The sequence below is a fragment of the Diorhabda sublineata genome, chromosome 4 (assembly GCF_026230105.1).
Source record: "Diorhabda sublineata isolate icDioSubl1.1 chromosome 4, icDioSubl1.1, whole genome shotgun sequence".
NCBI classification, from domain to species: Eukaryota; Metazoa; Arthropoda; class Insecta; order Coleoptera; family Chrysomelidae; genus Diorhabda; species Diorhabda sublineata.
The window spans coordinates 34,009,591-34,033,763 of record NC_079477.1 but is presented as its reverse complement, the minus strand read 5'-3'; the positions used below and the strand labels follow the sequence as shown (position 1 = coordinate 34,033,763).

The 24,173-nt window shown below is 34.4% G+C and overlaps 1 protein-coding gene across 1 annotated transcript in view; it reads left to right on the top strand.

Annotated features, from left to right (window-relative positions):
* Nucleotides 1-6,349: 6,349 nt before the first annotated feature.
* LOC130443582 (serine protease inhibitor 28Dc-like) overlaps nt 6,350-24,173 on the top strand; it is a 34,221-nt gene continuing 16,397 nt past the window's right edge. The window contains exons 1-3 of the mRNA XM_056778328.1: nt 6,350-6,574; nt 10,551-10,845; nt 18,454-18,916. Of these exons, the coding sequence (XP_056634306.1) occupies nt 10,551-10,845; nt 18,454-18,916 (758 nt within the window). The 5' untranslated portion in view covers nt 6,350-6,574. The remainder of the gene's footprint in view (nt 6,575-10,550; nt 10,846-18,453; nt 18,917-24,173) is intronic.

Sequence of the window (24,173 nt, the reverse complement as noted above, 5' to 3'; positions counted from 1 at the left end):
ATTAATTTATTTTCTTATTTAATATAAGTTGTTAACCCCACCTGAATTTTCTAGAATGCGCTTTTGATATAAATTAACTGTTCAGTGTGTCAGTGGAATAGATACCCTCCATTAGAACCACATGGAACAGAGGACATCCGGTCCAGGCATTTTAAGCGCTTGTGAATCACAGAGATTGCGTGTGGAGTTCAGTAACCTCCCAACGATCTCTTTTCGCTTTTTTTGACCATATATCTTAATCGAAGGGTGATAGATATATTTCTGAAAGCGGGTGCCACTTAGCGCTGCATTTCTATTTGCATTATTTAGAGGAGGTGGCTCCCTCAATTTGACAAAGTCTATATGGCAAACACCAAATGGATTCTTGGAGATACAGTAGCCCTAAAACATAATTATCTCTTTCAAGATGAAAAAATTCAAATCTCTGGCATTAACTGAAATTTTAGAATTATTTTAAGATAATAAGTTGATATTAGTAATGGAGAGATAAGATTTTTTTTATTTTAAAACATAACGAAACATTCATATAAATTAGTTCACCAGGTTACAGGAAAACCGCTGAAAACTTGTTACAGCGACGAGGAGTGGATGGCAAGTTTCATAAAAAGTTATATAGTCTTCTTCTTCTTCTTCTTCTTCTTATTTTAAGACTATGTCTTGTGTTTTCAAAGAGGCAGCCTAAGTTGTGACTCCGAGGACCAGCTCTCATACCAGCGCTTTGGTGGTCTTCCAGGCGGTCTACTTGTATTGGGTCTCTCTTCCTTTGCGATTTTCGCCAGTCGATCGTCGTCCATTCTATTGACATGATCTCTCCATGCTCTTCTTCTAGTTCTGGCCCATCTCACTATATCCGGAACGTCACACATTCTTCTGATTTCATTGCTCCTTATTCTCTCTCTTAGTGTTTTCTCTGTGATTGAGCGTAATGTCTTCATCTCGGTCGTTCTAAGAATCCGCTTAGTAGTTGCAGTCTCCGCCCTCGTTTCTATGGCGTATGTCATTACTGGTCTGACACAAGTTTTATATATCCGTGTTTTGCTTTCGATACTTAAAAATTTATTCCTCCATATCACGGTTCGAAGGAATCCTGATATCCTAGATGCTGCTGTTGTTTGCGTTTTGACTTCCTAGTTGACAAGTTCCTATTGCTCGTGATGTTAACCCCTAAATATTTAAAAGACATAACCTGCTCTACAGTTTTATTATAAATTGCCAGTTTGCATCTTCTTGGTTCTCTCGCTATTGTCAAGGATTGTGTCTTTTGTGTCGATATGATCATATTGAATTTTCCTGCAACTGTTTCAAATCTGTGTAGCAGTTTTTGCAGATTATCCTCATCTTCGGATATCACAACCGCGTCATCAGCGTAGCAAACTATCTTAAACTCATGTTTTCCCATTCTGTATCCTCTGACTGCCGTTTTGACTTCTTTTATGATTTCGTCCATTATAATGTTGAAGAGTATTGGGCCGAGACTATCTGCTTGTCTGATCCCTGTTGATACTGGCATTTTACTGGAGAGTTCGTTGTTTGCTCTTACATATGTGCTATTTCCGTTGTTCATGTCCCGAATGATGTATATTGTCCTTTGGTTTATGCCTCGTTTTTTTAGTCGCTCAATGGTGTCATGTAATCACACTCTGTCAAATGCTTTTGTTAAGTCTATGAAGCACATAAACGCGGTTTTATTGTACTCTATGGCCTTCTCTCTATTAATTACGATTCCATATAGACCACTTATTGATGACTATGATATAATCCCTATTCTTGCCTTTGGCGACTGACAATAGAAAATTTATGTTGAGGTTATTATCACCGTAAACTTAAATTGAGTTTTTCCCAATGTTGAATGCGAAAATAAATGAAAGTAACCAAAAACTTAATGCCATGTCATCCAAATATCAGAATAACCATTAATTGGATGCAAAACTCGTAAATTATTTATTTCCTAGAATATTGGGTACAAAAGTAAGTAGTGTATAGATGCTCAATTGTACGTATTCATTTTGAAATTTTAGATTGTTCATATCTTGACATTCGGTTGAAGCTGTTTCATGTCCAAGATTAGCGTTTGTTAATTTGATTGGTGAATTAGTTTTATTATCATATTTCTGTCGTACGTGATTTCTCACATGTACTTTATGAGCATGTCTAGATATTTCTTGCTTGTGTCTGTTTCCATTTACTTTGACAATCATTTTTCTTTTCAAAGCATCAAGTTGTAATTAATTTTTCAGCAGAATAATTTATTTGTTTTGTGATCTTTGATGTAATTATTTAAAAATATTCTGCTTATATCAGTGTCATTATCACTTATATCAACATTAACTATATCTATTTGTTCCATTCTTGTGCTGAATGTATCAAATTCTTCTAGGGAAGTAACGCATCATCATTTTAATGAACTTTTTAAGAAGTGTATGAAGGGTTGTATATCTTCTATTAGAGTTGTATGAAATCTTTCTATTTCTTCGTTATATTTAACAGATCAAACGAACTTTCCCGTAAGTGAAGTTTGATCTGGATTATAAGATATCTTCAGTTTTCCTCAAAACCATTTTGCTACAACTCCTTGGTAAAAATAAAAAAGGAATAGGAAAGGACATCTTTACTTCGTTAAGGCTCCATATAATCCAGATCGAACTTCACGTACAGGTAATATTCTTTGATCCATTAATTATATTTCAGCTTTATCTAGTAAATAAGTTCAGCAGGTAGCTGTTGAAAGCAAGTTGCTATATTATTTTATTCGAAATATTTATTATTGAACAAATATCATAATAGGAAAGAACGTAAAGAAGGCTCCATATAATCCAGATTTGGCTTCACTTACAGGTGAGTTTTAGTGAAACATGAGATTAATTATAAGGAATTATATACCACTAAATAACGAATGCCATATAATCTTTCTTGTTAGGAACTGAGAACGGTTTTTGCAAAATTGTCTTTCTGAAGTGAAGGTGTATTATAATGATTTGCAAAAACAAATGATTTTTCTGTCCATCCAGCTGCAAGTTGAATTGAGCCATAAGTCCTTTTCTAACAGTTGCGGAGGTCGAAGCTTGGCGCCCAAGACACTCTATCTCATAATGATCTATAACCGTCTGAATATGTCTCGGGTGTTGCATTTTGAAATGGTTTCTTGAATTTTATGAAAAAACATTTAGACGCTTGCCTCATCTTATCTTATTTTATCAAAATATTGAATTAAAGTTCTAGCTGGACAAATCATCAATATCATAATATGGCAGTAAATGCGTAGACTTGATACGAGCTTTACCGGATATTTTCAGTTCATTGGGTATTTTGATTTAAATTTTGTTATCATACTTAACAATATTTTCAACCTTTATATTAGCTTAAATTTGCACTTTTTTACCCCCAACCAATGCAATTAATATAGCCAATTTATAGGTTATATCGTGTACTTCCAATGTTTTCTTGGGCATACATTTACATCTTTGGAAAATCTCTCAATTCTGAAATCTAGTTTTCAAATTGAATTGTCAAAAACTCGGGACTAAAGTTTTCGGAGTTGCAACCATAGTTTAATGCCTGAGTTATACAGTATAAAGAATTACATATTCAAGCTAAGGACACTTCTAGAGCTTCTTCTAAAACGAAACCAGCTCTTAGTGCTTCCAAGATGACACTTCTACTACCAGAAAAATCTCGTTTCAGAGCGGATGATATGTAAGCCTACCAGCATATTTACTTCTAACCACCTTGGTTTCTATTGACGTCGCCGGTGCTCCTCCTTCTCCGTTTGGGTCCTAAATAGTTCTCGAAGAGTGTCTCGTCCCTTCCTCTTCAATTCTTTTCAAAGTATGGTACAGCTTTTGTGCTCCCTTTTGTAACTGAGATGTGTCTCTGGAGTTTAACGAATTATGACTAGGTTTCTTAATAAGCCTTGGCATAGGCTGCTCAAGCACCTCGCTTGATTTCTCAAGATTTTTAGCTGCTTTCATTCTTTCTTCCAAAGCTACTCCAGATAGGAAATAAATAAAGTAATTGTTTCTGCATAATGCAGATGAAATAGAAGATGCTCAGCATTACTAAGGGATTGTATATGTTAATTACTTCCCCCCTCCTTTTCTTCTAGCATCAAAGAAAATGTTTGAGCAATGAGACCTGCTGTTAACAACTGCTGTCTTTGTACCACACGTTCGTCTCTACGATGTAACTAAGATGAAAACGCTATGTTGACTTCTGGATTAAGCCTTGGAGTCTTTTAAGATTCTCGGTGCAGTAAGTCTTGTTTATTATCTTTGCTAAAACTGTCTTTTAACACATAAGACCTCAGATCTACAATTGCCACATGAATTGGCGGGCCAGTCTCTTGTTTCATTCCCCAGCATTTATAATTAGCTTTCAGAAATTTTTTTCTCAATTGATTTTCTCCAGTTTCTTCACTAGGATCATGTTTATAATTTAAGTGATCCACTGATTTACTAATAATGGAGTGGCAAAGTGATAATTCACAATCATATCGCGATGATTTATCACTACGTGCGAAACTAATACTATCCAAACATTGTTATTTTTCCCGCTTATTAAGTTGATCTATTGTGATACGCGTGGGTCGCCTTGACACACAGGGAAGACTGAAGATATCTTAAGTATTCGGGCTGGAGGGAGCGATGGGTATGCGGGGTGTTTGTCTACTTCAAATTTGTGTGGAGCTAGACATCATCGGGGATACTACCAACAAAGACGAAATATAATGGAATGGTAAAATGAACTTGAATTTTCTATAGACTTTTTTTATAGATTTTTTATTTATTCCCCATTATCAACTACTATTTATTTAGATATTTAAAATTGTCGGCCACTTTTGTACCAGAAACAGAACTAATTAGATACGATTGCGCGTATTTAGAAGATTATATAAAGTTTTCTTTTTCATAATTGCTTCAATGGCAAATTTGACGTTTGTTTATAAATCGTTATGAAGATTCTACCAGCTTAGATCAATAATATTTCTCTTTTAGTCAATAATAAGATTTCTTCATTCCTCGGTGATTTGCCTTTCTTTGGTAGTAGTTTTATATGATAGTTTAGTTTGTAGCATCCAGTAATTTAATGATTGAACGTTTTACCTAAATTAAATTTGATTTGATTAGTAATATTTTTGTTGAAAATGGTCCATACAACTTTCCGAAATCGAGATGATATCAAACACCTGAGAATATTTATGTTTTCTTTGATAAAATTAATAATATTTCGTTCAATGTTGTATTTGTATTGTCATTTGTGTACACTGAATATTACAAATTTTAGTCAAATTACTCAACTTAGATACTCGAGTGTAAAAGGGTTTACCCTCTTGTGCTTTTTACATAAAAAAACCATGCACTGGTAATCCCTTATCCACGCATCCATTTCTTATTTTTTGAGTTACAGCTTCTTCTGGATTCTGGTCTCTCTACAGATTTTGATGTCTTCTTAATTTCGTCGTCCACTGAAGGGTGGGTTCTCAGGATCCGCGCTTGAACGTTGAAACACAGAAAATTTCTATCGGCACGATGAATAAAAGTCTTTCCACGACCCGCACGAATCCTACTGACTGCACCAATTACGTTTTTTCACGATGAAAAACAATTAACAACTTTATCAACACAAAAATACAACATATAACCAAAAATCTACATCAAAATCTAAACCAAAAATCGTAGTCTCAATCTAAGATACAATATATACTGAAATAAATGCTGATTTACAATTGATTATTTTTATAAAAGTTCAACAGTTTCCAGGTCCGTAACTCGTAACTGTTTTCGATTACCCATCATACTCCTTGGCTTGGCACTTGTGAAGTTAGAAGAGGTCCTTCAAGGGACACGTTAGCGGACGTGTCTGCCATACAAGGACGTGTGACATCTGTTTTGCAGTTTATTGCGAAAAACGCAATAGTAAGAGTTCTCAAAAGCTTTACGAACATCATTAAAAGTGTGTTTAGTACAACAAATCTTCTAGTCTAGGTTTCTAACACCATTCGCACGAATTTTGTTGATACAACTTGTATAACAAGGACTAAATATTGTGCAAAATGGAATTACTTTTAATATTTAATAATTAATATTTAATTTATATAGCAATTTCAAATAGTATATTATATAAATGTACAAAGCAAGGACATTTAGTATGTTGGCATGGCAATGGCGTTTTGCCGAATGCATAACAGAGGAAAATGATTTGGATTGAACAATGCTTAGATATTATTGCTTCGTATTAAAAATAAATAAACGACATTTTCTAGGTATGATTATTCAAACCAATATTTTGTACATCGTATATTCCGACAAGATCGTAAAAAATGAATAAAACAGAAAGTGTTGATAATTTCGTCAAGAGTTGGAAGGGGATTAGAAGGTCATGTTTTATTATGCACATGAGATTCCGAATCTAGACGCGATTTATATCTGTTTCTTTCAATAAAAAGGTGATATTTACATATATAGTGGTAATGTGGCTTTTTCAATAATTTTCCTGTTTTCCGTGTACTATTCAAAAAAATTGTGTTCTTCGTAATACATCATTTGTATCTGCATTATTCTGAAACAGCATATGAAATGTGAGTATTTTTTCACTTCGGTACTAACCTAGAACTTGTATCGTAAACAGTGATAAACAGAAAACAAAACCGTATTGTATTTAACTTTTAATATTAATATTATTAGTTAGACACTGCAATATTCTCCATCCAAAAACATGAATTTGTAAATATTTATAGAAATATTGAAATAATAAATTGGAAGAAACAATACCTTATTAAAGTGTATTTGAACATAAAAGTTTTCAACTCGACTTGTTACCACAAAGTCCTCAGTTCAGAAGGCTTATAAATATTATTATTGACATCAAAATTTGGATAACCAAAAACCAGCGTAAAATCAGAAAGGAAAAAACGGTGGATGACAAGACATTTATTCTAAATATGTAACCACGTTATTTAGGAAATTAAAAAAATGAACTATCTGCTGTCACCACTATATTTTTTATATATAAAGATTGTCTGAAAAGTTTACGACTTTATCCTGAAGATGCCACCACTTATCAATGTAAGATGAGGAATATAATTACGCATGCATTGAGTGGTTCTGGAAACTGAAAGAGAAGTTGAACATAGTTTGGACACTTTGCACCATTATTTATCAAATTTTGAACAGTTGAAATCAAACGTGGTTGATTAGCTTCAAGGGATGGCCAGAAGACAAGTGTCGAAGCAATGGAAGACAAATTTTAATGTAAATTCACACCTCCACGTAGCCACACAAAATATGTATGATTAAAGTATGTATCGAAGTCTTTGCCAGCTGTATTATGAGCGTTTTCTTATTGGGATCGTGGCAATGAAACACCGAAGTAGAAATATTGAAATAATATCGATAAGAAATAAATTGGAAGAAACAATACCTTATTAAAGTGTATTTGAACATAAAAGTTTTCAACACGACTTGTTACCACATTTTTGGTCAATTTGATGAACTGCATTCTGACACTGAAACAAGGTAGAAACAATACAAACGTGATGGAATGAAGTAGGAAATAAATTGATAGAAACAAGTGATTATCACAAAAAAGGATTCAGAAAAACGAATTTGAACTGAACATTACATATTGTTATGGATATTTAATTAACAATCAAAATATATGATTACACTCTATAAGTTAATTTGTTCACTCGTACTTGGTTCTCGAGTATGTGTGTTGTCTTGTTGAGGATCACATCCAGCGATATATCCTCTGAGACGCTGACCGGGGTAATAAGCCGTTTGCGAAGAGGTAGAATCTAGTGACTAGATAGCGCTTGTGAGGTGTCACTTAACTAGGGGAAAACGTGGGAACATACCTAGATATTGTAACGAATCCCGATTAAATTCAGAATACAAAAAAGCCGTGGATAGTAATGTGAATTACTTGAAAATCTTAACAAATATGAGTACATATACAGAGTAATAAGAACTTTTATTAGGAAACTTTGGTACTATGTATCAAAAACATCTAAGAGGTTTCATAGCGTTTTTTCTGTACCTATTCATAATTTTTATTTGGTTGCAGCAGCTCCCTTTGTCCTTTTACACAAATGTGGAAGTCTACGGCGCTCATTTTGATATTATAATGCACTGGATTGTGCTTTTGACGGTTTTTATAGAGAGCTGATTCCTCTCTTTCTTTCTCCCTCTCATCCACGTGCAGATATTCAAGAAAACACTCATAAGCATTGTGACCAGGGAATGCGAAAATATCTTTTAAAAAATGTTCTCATTTCTACAACTATTCGAAGATTTCCATTGATCTAACATTTCCAAGAAAGATTTCAAATACATGACTTCGTCATAATTTGAATTACTAATCATTTCACATTTTCAAAGATGTGATGTTTTAGAGGTAATAGCAAGCCAAGCTACCTTTCCAGAAAAGAGCCGAATCGGTTTTTCGAACGCCCGGTTATACGAGGATGGCTACTTAAGTTTATTATTGGGGATTTTACTCAGAACGTGTTGTCATATTTGTGCTATTTGAGTTGTTTTCATATAGTATTAAATCGAGAAAATTTGCGTGCTATTATTTTCTAGAACGACGTGGATTACTCCAACAGCAGTGTATCTATCAACTTGTTTCGACTCCGTGTATCACTGATTTTCCGAATTCAATCGTGGTCGCTGTAGGATAAATTTCATGGAGGTCCTCCAAAATCGATTATGGTGTCAGAAACCATCGATGCTGTACGTAAATTGATATTACAAGATCGTCATCTGATATACCGTATAAATTCTCAAACATTCAATGTTGCATGAACATTTGGCTATCAAAAATATTTATTTGCATTTGACAATAGCTCAAAAAGAGCTCATGTGGATTGGTGCATAGAAATGCTGGAAGAGTTTATTCGCGGTGCTTCAAAATACGTCTATAAGATCGTGATGGAAACTAAACAACCCTCTCTATGGGTTTATCAAGACTGGACATGCCACCACCGTTCCATTGAAATAACGTAGAACGAAGATTTCTGTATAGTACACCAGCATTTCTTTGCCAGAACTGTTCGAAAATGTGAGGGGGAAATAAACAACTGATCAAATCTTTACTATTCGCTGCCTATTGGAAAAGAGCTATGAGTACAATATTTCCGTACACCAGCTCTTCATAAATTACAAATAAGCTTATGACAGTGTTGATCAATCTTTCTTATACAGCACTATGCGTCTATTTGGCATTCCTCTGAAATTTATTCGCCTGATGTAGATGACGTTAGCTGAGACCAAGAGCAAAGTGAATATATCGGTGTAGACCTCACGAGAATTCCAAATAGAACGAGGTCTCAGGAAATGAGACGCCCTCTCGTCTACCCTCCGCAGAAATATCAAAGTTAATAGAGGAGGAACTCTGCTCAACAGAACAGTGCAGTACGTGGCTTACGCTGATAACAAGGGAAATATCAAGCAACCGAATGCAGTTTCAAAATTAATAGAAAAGAGAGGACCTTCAACCGATAGGGAATTTATGAAGTAAACGTTTTTGAGGAGTGAGGATGTACTGTTTGGTGATTTTCTGAATAAACGAGTAGTACTAGTCCGGTTTAAAGATATATCAGTATCAGCGCGGACTGTTGAGCGACAAATAAATAACTGATGTGTCTGCTACCATTCGAAGTAACGACAAAAGGAGAAGATATACTATCAGAATTCGTTAAACATTTTAAGAAACGAGGACTAAACTCAATTACAGAAGGACACATACTGAAGTTATGTCTCTTCTTACAGCACGCGATTTTAGAACAAATGGAGAACATCAGTTATTCAATGACACACAGTATAGTACTTTCTATATTTGTGAGAAATTAGGACATTTTGGTTGCACAAAAACCAGTTCGACTCTTCCCTGAACCACATAATGAAGAACGAATATGTAAGTTGATGTTCCTAAATGATATAGCAAATCATGTCGACTAACTAAGCGTTATGGAGCAAGAAACGGGTCAAACTAGGATCCTAGAAATAGATGTATTTAATTGCAATATCAATTGTGATAATGCTGCATTCAATTAGGCGCTGTTAAACTATATGACTTCACTGAAAAAGAAATCGCTGAAAGATGTCAAGGTTTTAATAAAAAAGGTTGCATTATAAAACTAGATCTGACAAATTTTATCAGCATTTAATTTAGTCTTTTTTCGCTCATGGAAAAAGAAAGCTGTGAAACTAGAAAGAGTTTTAGAAGGTAGTCCTCAGGATGAATCCAATGAAATACTGAATTGTTTTGCTAGTTTGCCAGATAAATTTATATGACTGAAAGAAGAAGCATTTGCAATGCTTTCAGTATTCGGGTCGTCCTATATGTGTGAGCAAGTTTCGTCATGTTATTAATTACTTTTAACAATGTTGTATTTTCTGGTCTACATTATATCTAGTTACAGACATATAAAAATATCATATAGCTCAAATTAATAGTTACAATATTCATGAAAAGAATGCGAATGATACATCCTTCCAAAATTCAGTCTTATTAATATTATTGCAACTAATAACGTGATTAAATTGTTCCAGATGTACGTCACACCTTCACTGATATTAGCTGTATCGGCCGCATATATTTTGGTTCATGCAGAAACAGATACAAATATATATTTTCCTGACGAATATGAAGATAAAATGTACAAGATCTCCTCATCACCGCTAGGTATATCAAATACCAACAATTTAGCAGATAAAAACTTATATGAACAATACATTAATCGTGTAATATCAAGAGGTATCGCTAATCTAAGTTTAGCCATCAATAAAGCCTATCAAGATACAAAATTTGCCAACAATATTGTCTTTGCTCCGTTAAACATTGCTGGTATGTATTTTCTGAATATAATAAATTATTTGTGCTCGCATTCCTTTGAAAGAACTTCATCATTTTAATGAAATAGTTTTCTCATATTTGTTACGTACAGATAGGTTTTAAATCGTGATTTTTCTTTGAACACTAACCGAAAAATAACCGTCTTGAAATGTCGTGTCAAAACAATATGCCTACGCGTTTCATTTCAATTTAATAGAAATATATAGGGTATTTTATTAATAAGTAATACTATTGAACCTAAAATATGAACATTTAAACTGTACCTCTAATCCCGTCTAACGCCCAAATCCGTGGGTAGCAACAGATCATCACCAGAAGACTGGCAGTGCGGCTCAAGATTTGGTACTGTCTGGACATAAAATATCCGCAAATTTGCCTACTGGGTGTTGAGGTTGGCATAGCTACGTGGCTGAATTAGCCCTCTTTAAAACCAAACACCTATTTACTCCGCAACAGCTTCTAATCCAGTATAAGACCCAAACACCTTGAGGATGCTCGACTCACTACAGAAGAGAGCAATTGGACTTATAGGCGATCCAGAGTTGACCATAATCTTAAACAGCCGAGAGCGCGGACGAAAGGTCATTGGCCTGAGTCTGTTTCACCGATACTACAATGGAAAATGCTCCTCCGAGCTGTCCAACAAAATACCACCTATAGCAGTATTTGCAAAACCTACTCGACAGGCAGACGTAGCTGACGAACATCGAGCTGCAGACGCCCAGAACGTCAATATATCGGTACTCCTTCATTTGGAAAAGTGTAGACCTGTAGAATCCGTTATCCACATTCGTCATTCCCGAACACTACAGCTTACAGAATTTTAAACTACTCGCGTTGCTCTGAGATATCAGGAATTAAATCAAAATATAAAAATTAGTTTTGGTACTTGATTTCCAGATTATTGGATATTTTTCTATTATATTTAATAAAAGATTCAGTACGAAAGTATCAAGAGAAAAATTTCTTCTTTTTCTTCTTTTCGAATATCCAATACTTTTTATATAAATAGTCTCACTCAGTGCCGAATTAGACAGATTTACCAGTAAATATAGGATTGTTATATCGCGGTTTAGAATCTGGAGATATTTATTATAGTAGAATTCATTTGTAATCATGAGATTGCATTTAAGAAATGTTTAAAATATACCAGTTCACAGTTCAATATATAGTACTTAACTATATTCTGGAATAAACATTCTGAAACACAATATTTCTTTTAAAAACTAAGTATCTGAAGTAACTCGGATACGTTTATGGAGTATTCCTATATTGGAAATACGCGATAATTAGTTGGATAAATCGAAAAAATTGGCTCCTTTTATAATTTTTTCGTATGTATGAAGTTCTCTTTATAAAGTTTGAATTACAGAAGGCATATTTGTAGTCCAATCCAACCCATGATGCATGTGTTTTTCATGAAAAACGATTAATGAACGAAATAACGGAAAATCCTACAAATATCATGTTTTACACTATCTTGCTTACCAGCATCCGCAGCTTTCTATCGATTGGCTAATGAAAAGCAATAGTTACTACAAGATACGTTAAAGTTATGGTAGATACAACAGAAAATAACTCATGATTCAGGGATTACGAGATCTAGTATCGCCTACTGGCCAGGTTGGGAAAGCCGGTCCGCAGTTGTAATCATCCATCATAATCATAGCTCTCTATATAGAATTACAAGAAGAGATAAACAGTTCCAAATTTGTTCCAAAGACAGAGAGAGACCTTCTTTGTAACGTCTGTAAAAATTTTAAAACAAGTAAATTACTATTCCAACAAAAATGCTACAGCCAGTAACTCAGAAAGATTTATTCTTTTGCATCACGATAGGTTTCAATGTAAAAAATGCACAATATAATATGCAACTGTTCCTGCAGAAATAACAGCAAATTACTCAAAAATTATATATTAATAAACAATTGGTTGCTATTTCTTTGACAAACAGTGACCAAGTTGAAGAAGCATCAATAGAACAGAAATCTGATGGCGCAGCTAACTAAAACCTGGTGAGAGAAGAGAATGACACTGGTACAGAGATGGAAATCGAAACTAGTCAAATAATTCACCTACGAGTAAATCACAATCAATAGCATCATGTCAAGAGCAATTTATACCAAAGCAAGAAAAATTTCGCGTTCAAACGATTTGCTCGATCAGAATTCATCATATGTTATTACACGAAACATGGAGTTTTCAGAAGATTCAGCCGAATATCTTGAGAGTGAGTCAAAGAATCGACGGATGATATGACAAACCAAAAGTTTTTTAAAAAGATAGAGATGGTTCGGTAGTACATGGTACGGTTATTTGCTTGATTGAGTCAACTAAAACCAACGAATTGAGACTATTTTGAGACTCATCAAACCAAAATCTGAAGGCGGTGCTACTTCACAATGGCAATTACTTAGCTAATATCCTCGTTGCTAACTCGACTCTCACAAAAAAATATTCAAACATAAAATACGTTCCGGAAAAAATTGATTATACTGAACGTAATTTGTGTGGATTTCAACTTAATATCAATAATTTTGGGGCAAAATGCTCCCTTGCTTCTGGTGGTTGTGAGACAGTTAGAAAAAACGATTTCTTTATAGAAAAGAACCACGGTGGTTAGGTTAGATTAGGTTAGGTTTGGTTAGGTTAGGTTAAGTTTCTATTAAACACTCAATACAGGAAGTCACAACGTGATAGAACAACCGTTAATGATCTGCCCAAAAATACTTCCACCTTTATAAAGCCAAAGTTATTGAAACAAATCGTTAAGGCTTCAGATAAAGATGGAAAACGTTCCCTGTATGATGACTTTTGCAAAAATAAAAGTCGTGACTCAATTAATAACCAGCTAACAATGCAGGATGCTTATTAAACGTAGAGGTTCAATTCATAGATTCTCACTCAAACTATAACCTTAACAGTGAGTAGCAAGGTGAAAAATTCCACCAATATTTGAAATTGTTTGAAAATTTTTTGTTCTTTAGCGCATGAATCGCGGGTCGGATTGGACAGGAGATTTGGTTTCAGTAACTCAAACTACGTACAGAAAACATCATACACATGTTTTTAACTTGGTAAATTAAGAAAAATGCCGATTTTCCCAACTAATTTTTGCGTTAAAAAATCAGGCTGTAGGCGAAAATTCGTAATCTTAGTTATAGATAAATTGTCGAAAAAGTTTACGTCTTGAAATTATTGTTCAATACATGCAATTAAAAAAAACTGGGGGGCGATGGAGAGATTCAGACACGAAAATCATGTTTTCAAACCAAAATATTTAGGAATACATGTGTCGCTTACCGTCAAACACTTCATACCCAAAGCACTGTTCAAAACAACTTTTCAATTAGAGTTTTTTATTTGGATAGCGACTTTATAACTGTTAGCAATAATCGGAATATGTAAAATTATAAGAGATTTCATATGTTCCTTCTCTGCCAATCCAACGATGAGGCGATTGATCGTATAAGTTGTATACAATTACAGAATTATGAGATCCACATATTGCCTTAAATTAAGTCACAAACGGTATATCTTACCAAAAAGTGTTTTCTGACAAAAACTGCCAATAAGAACGACCATTCAATATTTCCAACTTCAGATAAAGAGGACGTGATTATAAAATAGATTCTTCCAATAAAATGATAAAGCTGATGTATTTTTAAGCGCCAATAAGGAACATGTACATAAGCCCTGTGGGGTTTAGCTGAACCAAGCCACAGTTGAACCCAATATACCCAAAAAAGATGTTGATAAACAGCAACTGAGGTTGCTACATTTCAAACCTTTCTCTAAGCACCTATGAGAGCTCAGTTCCATAAACAAAAATTACCGAACACTCCTCTTCCCCGTCAACCCATCATTACAAGATGAGGCACTTGGCTGGAAGCCAACAATTATAGGGAGGAAAAAACAATTACATCTTTGTTTCTAATTTGCCATTCACCCGAAGTGTAAAACTAATAAAACAATCGGAGGCGGTTTTTCAAAATGTCACAGGCGAAACAGAAGACGAAGAAAAAAATATATGATTGTGAATTGCAATTTCTTACCCATGTAGCTAATATTTCAAAGGGAGAATTCACATAATCCATGGATTTGGACCATGCAACAATCAATAATTGTAAAAAACGCCCATATTACATCAGTTGATAAGGAAAGAAGTTTTTCCATTTATAAATTTTTATATTTAGACAGGGGCGAATTTTTGTTAATTGAGAACTTCGAAAAACATTTAGTGGTTTACTGTTTCTATAACTAAGGATCATTTGCTTTGTGTAATAAATGCAAATTAAGGTTTAGTTCAGTACCTATGTAGCAAAAATTAAAATGTCTGTCAATTTTAAAGTCAATCATTATATTGATGTATGATAATCTTTTTGCATATTTGCTCCGTAAAAGCCAAAGACAGTTTCATCGTCCTCAAAAGTGATGGCGATTGTTTTTGGGGATAGTCATGGGATTGTGTTTATCAACTATATTCAAACAGGAGATTATTACGCATCTTAGTTTATTAAGGTAAAAGGAGAAATTGCTTTTCCATCAGAACAACTTCACCACGGCAAAAAATTACGAATAGCAGTTCGACTTGGTTGGCGGCCCGCCACATTCACCAGATCTAGCCCAGACAATTTTATGTTCCCTAGCCTCAAAGTTTTACTCGCAGAAGAAATATTTTAATCAGACAAGATTGTAATCATATGAAAAAACACCTATTTCGAGAAAAACGACGGCAAATATCATTTGCAAAAGTTAAAAAGGTTAGAGCAGACTTGTTCTATGTTACAAGAATTCTCTACGATCCTGGTATACAATGAATTTTTTATAATATTGTTAAGAAATATCCAAGTATAATATTTTTAGTATCTTCCAAAGTACTATGAAAACTGTAATATTTTATTACAATATTTTGTATATTTTATTATTATTATATATAGACAATGACATGAATAATTGGTAATTGTTATGTTGAAAGTGTATTGTTGGTATCAATTTTAACAACATGTATATGAATTGCAATCAAATTTCATTTACATTGAATATATTTCTTGTGGTTATATATTTCAAGGCAATATTCAATTGAACAAACTGTGTTTTGCAGCTTATCATTAGAACATAAATAAAGTGAGTATTTTTGTTACTATTATTATTAAATATGGAATAAAATGAGGAAATAGAATCGAATTGATGTTATGGTTTCACAAATAAGCAAATTTGTTGATTTCTCAACAATTGTATATAGCATTACCTATTTCACTTTCAGGTGTCTGAGAAAAGAGTAATATCTATGACAACTTTTGTCAAAGATGGTATGATTCAATTACAAAAGGGAGAAATCCTACTTTAGTGGCAGTACTTTTGTACAGTGTGCTGTCAACTGAAACCATAGATTAGAAAAAACATACCCTCACTGTTGAAAATCCCAATTTTTTCAAATAATAATAATAATCATGTCTCACATGATTGGCTACAAAGAAATCAGCAAATTTATGAAATTTCAAACGTTTTTTTGTTGGAGACAACTAAAACCAAATGGAGCATCTTCTTGCACCTGAGAAAAGCAAATATAGGCCATGTTACGTTGAGAAGGGACAACCTAAGTGCTTTGGTTCGTAATGAGAGAAAGAAATAGCTCAATATCAAACTCAATGGTTATGGATGATATTAAGTTGTACGTTGAAATAAAACGAATTTTCTATCATTTATCAAAACAGCTAATGGACTGATAATTACAGCACTTTCCGAGAAAACCTATGAAAATACAGCAACATTGTGACAGCGATTAATATGGGTTACTCTGACCCTAAGCTAGGCTTTGAGAATCTTTCGGAATACCAGAATATTTAAACGAAGATGATTTTGAGAAAATGAAATTAAAAATGCACCCTCTTATGTAAGCGGTGTTAAGACTTTAACTTAAAAGAAAAGAAGGGGTCTGGTCAGTATTTATGCCTTAATCAAGAATCTTCACTTCCATTTACTTAAAAGAGTAGCACGTAGCAACAAAAAGTCCTCCATGTTAAATATCCCGCAAGCCTACAAAAAGATAACACTGATAAGAACGGTTCACCGATGTGGCTAAGTTGTTTGCTGAAAGTGAGGGGTACATAATCTCTATTCAGAACCGAGTCATTAATAAAAGAAACAGGGAAAAATATCACAGCATTATATTCTGTCCTTTCTGAAAGTGAAACAAACCAATAATGGCAGAGAAAACATCACTTAGAATGTTCAGAAACGAAATCATAAACTGTAAAAGCAAGTGGCATCAAAACACCATACAAGAAATGAACAGAAATGACATTAAATGGTATACGGATGGATCAAAAAAGCAGACGGAACTGGAATAGGAGTGTACGGGCCCAGAACCAAACACTCTGAAAGTCTGGGCAGCGCACCAAGCAGAAATTCATGCAATTGAAAAATTTGTTCAATTCAATCTAGAGAGGAACTATCGCAGACAGCAGATCATCATTCTGTCCGATAGTCAAGCAGCCATTAGAGCTCTAAGCTCCAATATCATAAAATCCTAACTCGTTTGGGTTTGCCTATAAAAATTAAACAAGCTAGACAAGAAAGATGAAATTATCTTACAATGGATTCCGTGAAATGAAATAGATGATAATGCTAAAGCGGGGGCAGACCTGCCCTTCATGTAACCCGAACCTATATGTGGTATCAGCTACAGAGCAATGGAAAAGAAGGTAGATAGGAGCAAAACCAATTATTGGGACAACCTACAAGGGCTGAGACAAATAAAGACTCTTCTAGGAAACTATAAGCAGAGTAAATCTGCTGAATATATCAACTTAAGTAAGAACAATCTACGAATACTAACAGGGGTTATATCGGGGCAGTGTTGCCTCAATAAACACCTGAAGTCGCCAGACGAAACCTCGATCCACATTCTCTCGAAGTGTGAAACACTAAGGACCTCCAAAGCACTACACCTGGGAACGTATGATATAGAAGACGAAGATCTCTGACAATTAAAGCCAGCATTGATGGATCAGCTGTAAACACTGGGTTCTCCAGTATCGCAGCAAGAATCGATCCTTTGGGTTGCACTTTATACGAAACTCCAAATCCATACATACATACATGCAAGTGAGCGCATTGAAAGAAAAATGAAATACTTTTCCATCAGTACTTCGAATTATTGAACCACCAACCGTATTCACCAGATTTAACCCCATCGACTATTTCCTGCTTCGCTACGTTGCAATTTGACTTGCAGGAAAGATATAGCATACGTAAAATCTATTTCGATTAGAAAGACGGCAACTATTAATTGGAAGGGCAAGATTAGAACATCGAGGACTAAGTGTATAGACTTTAAAGAAAACTAAGAAAAATAAAAATCATTATGAAAAAAACTTTCTTGTTTATTTTTTAATTTTTTTTCATATGAGCATTTCGAGGAGCTATGTGCCCACCTTTATTTGAATCATTTATTACCAAGGGCTTTTTATTTCTAAAGAGCATCATAAATGTGTGCTAAATTAGGAAAAACCGAGCTTTCTGATACGAATCGCGATGTAAGGCAAACAAGCAGAAAATTTTATTTGAGCTTAAGCGAATCATTTTCTTTTTCAGGTGCTTTGGCTTTAATATTACTAGGATCAAATGGAAATACTTTTCAGGAACTTGCTGAAGTTTTGGGATTGGCTACGGGGATCGATATCGAGAACAATTCGGAAAGAGTTCATGAAGAACTCGGTAGGATGATCCTGAAAATCGAATCAACTGCAGGTTTGGTGATGGGTCAACAAATTACGTTAGCATCCGCAATATTCGTTCAAAACAACTTTCCCATTAGAAAACTTTATAAAGAAACAGCAGAAAATCTCTATAGAAATGAAGTTTTGAATGTGGATTTTAAAAGTAATCCTTTAAAAGCATTACAACTTGTGAACGCTTGGGTTTCCGATCGAACTTTTGGAAAAATCACTGATATACTGACTGAAGCTCCGTCTCCAAGTACCAAAGTTGTTGTCGCTAGTGCTATGTACTTCAAGGCAAAGTGGGAACATCCATTTTTGGAAGGGCAAACAGCAAGGTATATTAATATTGCATACATAATTTCTATGAAATACTATTTATTATCTTTCAAAGAAACATAAACAGGGTGTACCTGTACTTCGACAAACATCGGTACATAGGTTATTCTAAGAAATATCAAAAAATGGTACCGACAAAAATAATAGACATCTTTAAGGTCCATATTTCGAAATTAACTCGAACTGTGAAAAGATTTGCTTAACTCCGTTTCAAACCAAACATATGATTTCCGATTATAGACTTGAAAAATATTTTATCCAACAGAGTTTCGTAATATGATTCAATATGTCCTTACTCTATTGAATTCCAATTATCTTTTATATAGGGTGTAGACGAAACAAAATTTATAAAACCTGTGTAATACATTAAGACCATAATGTGGTCGGTAATCATCTTATTGAAACGAAATTCTGGGATCCAAGTTTTCTCTATTATTTGGAACCGAAAAAGTCACAATGAGATCCGGTAGGACTGCCATACGAAGATGTTGCAAGTATTGCTCAGCTATTAAATTCCCGCGAAAGAAATAAGGGCCAGCAAATCTTTCTTGACGATTCCTACTCAACTACAATTTTTTTGCTGCGCGAAGGGTGTTTGGTTTGAATCCAGTGGGGATTCAAAGTTCAATAACGACAATTGTACTACTACAATATCAAAAAAAACTGGATTTTTTCACAATGCCTCATTATGATTTCACAAAATTCCAAACGTCTATCGAATTAACCCACCATCTCGGTTAAAGGAGCCCTAATAATAAATTTGACTGATTCTAAGACTGAGACTGACAACAGATGTTTTTACTAAGTAACTTTAAGTTCCACTTACTTTAATTATGTACGAATTTTTGCCTTTTTTCAAAATTGAACTTGCATTACTTTTATCATAACATTTTTCAGTAAGCGTTGAGAAAATTCAACATTAAACTCGTCGTTTACGTTTGTAATTTTATCTCTGAAAAGTAATTTCCAAACTTGCCGCTACCAAATCGTTCAACAGTGTTGAGGACGTACTAAAAATTTTAAAAAACAGGCGCCTATTATACAGGGTGCGGCAGCATAACTTCCTTTTTTAAAAAGTTCGCCATTTAGTCGGTAGATGTCGTAACGGAGTGCTAGTGGTCTCGTTCGAGAGGGGGGACTATAAAGTTTTGTCCCGGCACAGTTCAGTCGCCATCATGCGTTGGAACAGTGAGGAGCGTGCGTTTGCCGTTGAGGTTTACTTTTCGAGCGGATGTTCTGTGATCGCAACCCAGCGCGCCTTTCGGAATCGCTTTAATTTAGCCCCCTTGGCCCCTGTCCCGGACCGGAAATCAATTGTTACGTGGGTCACTACGTTCAGACAAACTGCAAGTGTGACAAGACGAAGAACTGGAGTCCCTCGGCCCATTAGATCACCGGAGAACATTGAGTTAGTTAGAACTTCAGTGTTGCGATCACCACGGCGTTCTGCGCACAAACATGCGTCTGCCCTTGGACTTTCCGATCGTTCTGTGAGGAGAATACTTCATGATGATCTTCATTTTCATCCATACAAGATGGCAATTGTGCAGGAACTTTCTGAACGTGACTTCAATTCTCGGAGGAACGCGTGTGAGGTTTTTCTGGAAGTCGTTCCTGAGGACGCTATTGTTTTTTTTAGTGATGAAGCCCATTTTCATTTGTGTGGATCCGTAAACAAACAAAACATGCGCTACTGGGCTGATACCAATCCTCGACAATTGCATCAACGGCCTTTGCATTCACCTAAAGTCACAGTGTGGTGTGCAATTTACTCACGTGGAATTATTGGTCCCTGGTTCTTTGAGGAAAATGAAGTCACAGTGACAGTGAATTCGCACCGGTATGTAAACATGTTACAGGAATTTTTTTTCCCACGGCTAGATGAGTTGGACTTAGGGGACACTTGGTTCCAACAAGACGGAGCAACGGCACACACTTCAAGAACATCGATGGCTGTTTTGAGGGAACACTTCCCAGAGCGCCTTATCTCAATTAGGGGCGATTTGGAGTGGCCAGCCCGCTCTCCCGATTTGACCCCTTGTGATTATTTCCTATGGGGTTTTTTGAAATCCCGTGTGTATGTGAACCGTCCAAGGACCCTACAAGATTTGAAGACGAACATCCAGGAAGAAATTGCCAACATAACGCCTGCTATGCTGGCAAGAGTCATGACAAACGCCAGAAATCGGTTTACTCAGTGTATGGAGAATGGGGGACGTCACCTAACTGATTTGATCTTCAAAACTCAGTAAAACAAAACTTTATGTATGTGCCTGTATTATAAAAAACGAATAAAAATTTTCTGATTCATACAATAAGTTTTATTAACTTTTGAAAAAAGGAAGTTATGCTGCCGCACCCTGTATAAGCTGTAATCAAGATTCGAAGCAATTCTTTGAATTATTTTATTTACTCAGCTATGATAGAAAGAAGTTTATACTCGGTTACTTCGAATATAAAATTTTTAATGGGTATTGAAATTTTTACAAAGACAAAAGATCATAATTTGGAAAAAAATCCGAACAATTGTAAAACAGATATTTATTTGTTTTTTTATATCTTCTGGTATATTTCAATATAATAATTTTAGACTGTAGGGTGTCCATTTGAATTCGAATAAAATGAGGCATTGCTAGACTCCAGAAATTCTATAATATTGACTTAAATGTAGGATGTGGTTAAACTTTTGCAATCACATTTCGTTGAGAAAAACACATACGAGTATGTTGGTGGCATATTAATTAAAGAGTTTTTCTGAGTTTTTATTTTGTATTTATATAGGTGTTTATAAGGATCAAACAGATGACAATAATTTAATTGACAATATCAAATTTCTCACGGTGAAAGAAAGTTGTTTTCAGTAACTCATTTTTTTGCCAGGTACCTGGTTGATTTCATTATAGAAAAAAATTTATTTTCTTTCTAACAGAGCTATTCTAGTTCATATGGGATGAATCGATTTCATTACCAATTCAAACCCACATATAGTATGTCAAAAAAAAGGATGACCTATTTGTTTCTGGGCCATAAATGTTTCCAAGAATGGGTATTGCATTCCAGAGGGAATTTATTCTGTATATTATATAAATATAAACATTAGATGAAAAATAATAAGTATTTCTTAAGGATTTCGAGAAGCGAAAAATATACAAGGTGATCTATTTGAAATAACAAAGTTCATTATTTTTCCGGAAAAAGGAAAGATCTGACAACAATGTAAATCCCACCATAATACCGGCCATATGAAAATACTATTGTACACAAAAATTTATTAAAATTCTATATTATTTGATAGAAATTACTATTTAAGTAATCAGAAGTAACTTTAGTTGCTTGGGCGTAACTCTATTGATGATGATTTATTTGTTCAAGACAATTTTGAAACAATATCAATTGAAAAGCAATTTGAAAAAAAATAGTTAGTTGTGCAGCGTGCAGTTGCTTTGATTTCGCTAAAAATAAATATTTAGGAATCAAGTTTCGAAGGTAAGTTGTTTTTTCTTCATTCACTTTAATTAATATTAATATAAAACGCACAACAAAAATTTCATATTTTAATAATTGACAAGGTGAAAACACAAAATAGTATGTCAAAATGTTTTTAGATTATCAAAACAACAAATAATGAACAAATTTTAAGAATACTTAGTAAAACCTGAATTGGACACCTACAACAAGAACAAGAATATTTTTATTGAATCTCAAACTCCAAAAAGGCTTTCACCTACGAAAATATAAAATAAGTCCGCCAAATAATTGCGGATAACCGTAAAATGGAGCTGATTGAGAAAGCTGAGACCTTAAAGGAATGTTGGACGTATCATGAATAAATATTTGGTTATGCGAAAGCTCAATTTAAAGTCGGTGCTACACGAGCTCCCAATCGATCCAAAACAATAACGAATTTGATCACTAAGCACTATTTGGATCTGTAATTAACCCGAATTTTTACGTCGATATGGCTCTATCCCTAACCACTTAATTTAACTTAAATTTGACGTATTTCATTTTTAAAAACAAATGAAATTTACAAAATTCAACAAAATCAATATCCATATCTACTGTTATTTTGAAAGTTGTTCTTCGAATTGTATGTATTCAATATTTTATAACAGTTCAAATAAGGCAATCCTCAATTAATTAATTTAAGTAATTTCTAGTATTTTGGTACAATGTATTTACTTTTATAATCCATATTTAGAGTCCCTGATGATGAATACATGGTCGCAATATATATTAAAAAGAGTATCCTTTGATTTTTTATTGCCACAACCCAACAACAATCACATTTATTACTTGCAGGTTTAGTCCTGCTTAACAAAAGACTAATTTCTAGTATAAAAGTCGAGTATGTCTCTTAATTTTCCATTTTTTTATACAAATATGAAGAGATACAGTATATACAAAAGATTCGGTCCCGTTGAATGGAGACATATATCGTAGGCGGTTATTGTTATAATCAAATAAAAACGATGAAAGAATACTCGTAAACTAAAATAGAAAGTAAAGTTTTGTCACTGAACATTTAATAACTCTATTAGAAGTCTTCGTTGCTTTAGTGGAACGGTAGCGACAGTCTAGTTATTCCGGAAAAACAGGCGGCCATTTGCTTAGAGTGCTTCGAGCGCGAAAAACTTTTGTTGGATATGAAATGCCCATACAGTCGATTGTTTCGGGTTCATATGCATAGATCCATGATTCGTCGTCTGTTACGATCCTATAGACTTCTTTTGAAGCACCGCGATTAATTTTTTTTCAGCATTGCTTTGTACCAATCGACACCTGTTTGTCAAATTATGCGGTATCCAACACGAACAAATCTTTTTGGCAATGGCCAAATATGCCTCAATCTTACCGTATGTCATATGGTGATATAGCAATATCAGTTTACGCATATCATCGATGCTCTCCTCCACAACAGCCGCTTTTGAACGACCTTCGCAAACTACCGTGGCTCGAGATGGTACTTCATCACCAAAAACCGAAACGAGTTGATTGGTACACTGCAGTTGGTTTAATCCACTTCAAAAGTCATAGAAAATCTTTGCACGAAAATGTTCCAAGTATCTGTAGGCAGCTCAAATAGCACTCGAATGACAACACATTCTGAGCACGTTCATCGTTAAAAATGTTAAACTTCATGATGGCAATGTCAGATTTGACATATTTACAAGACTTTGATAGTGAGACAGTCTTCCGTGTTTGAGTCAGACTTTAGACAGGGAGGGTTTGGACAGAAGTTCATCCGCGATTTTC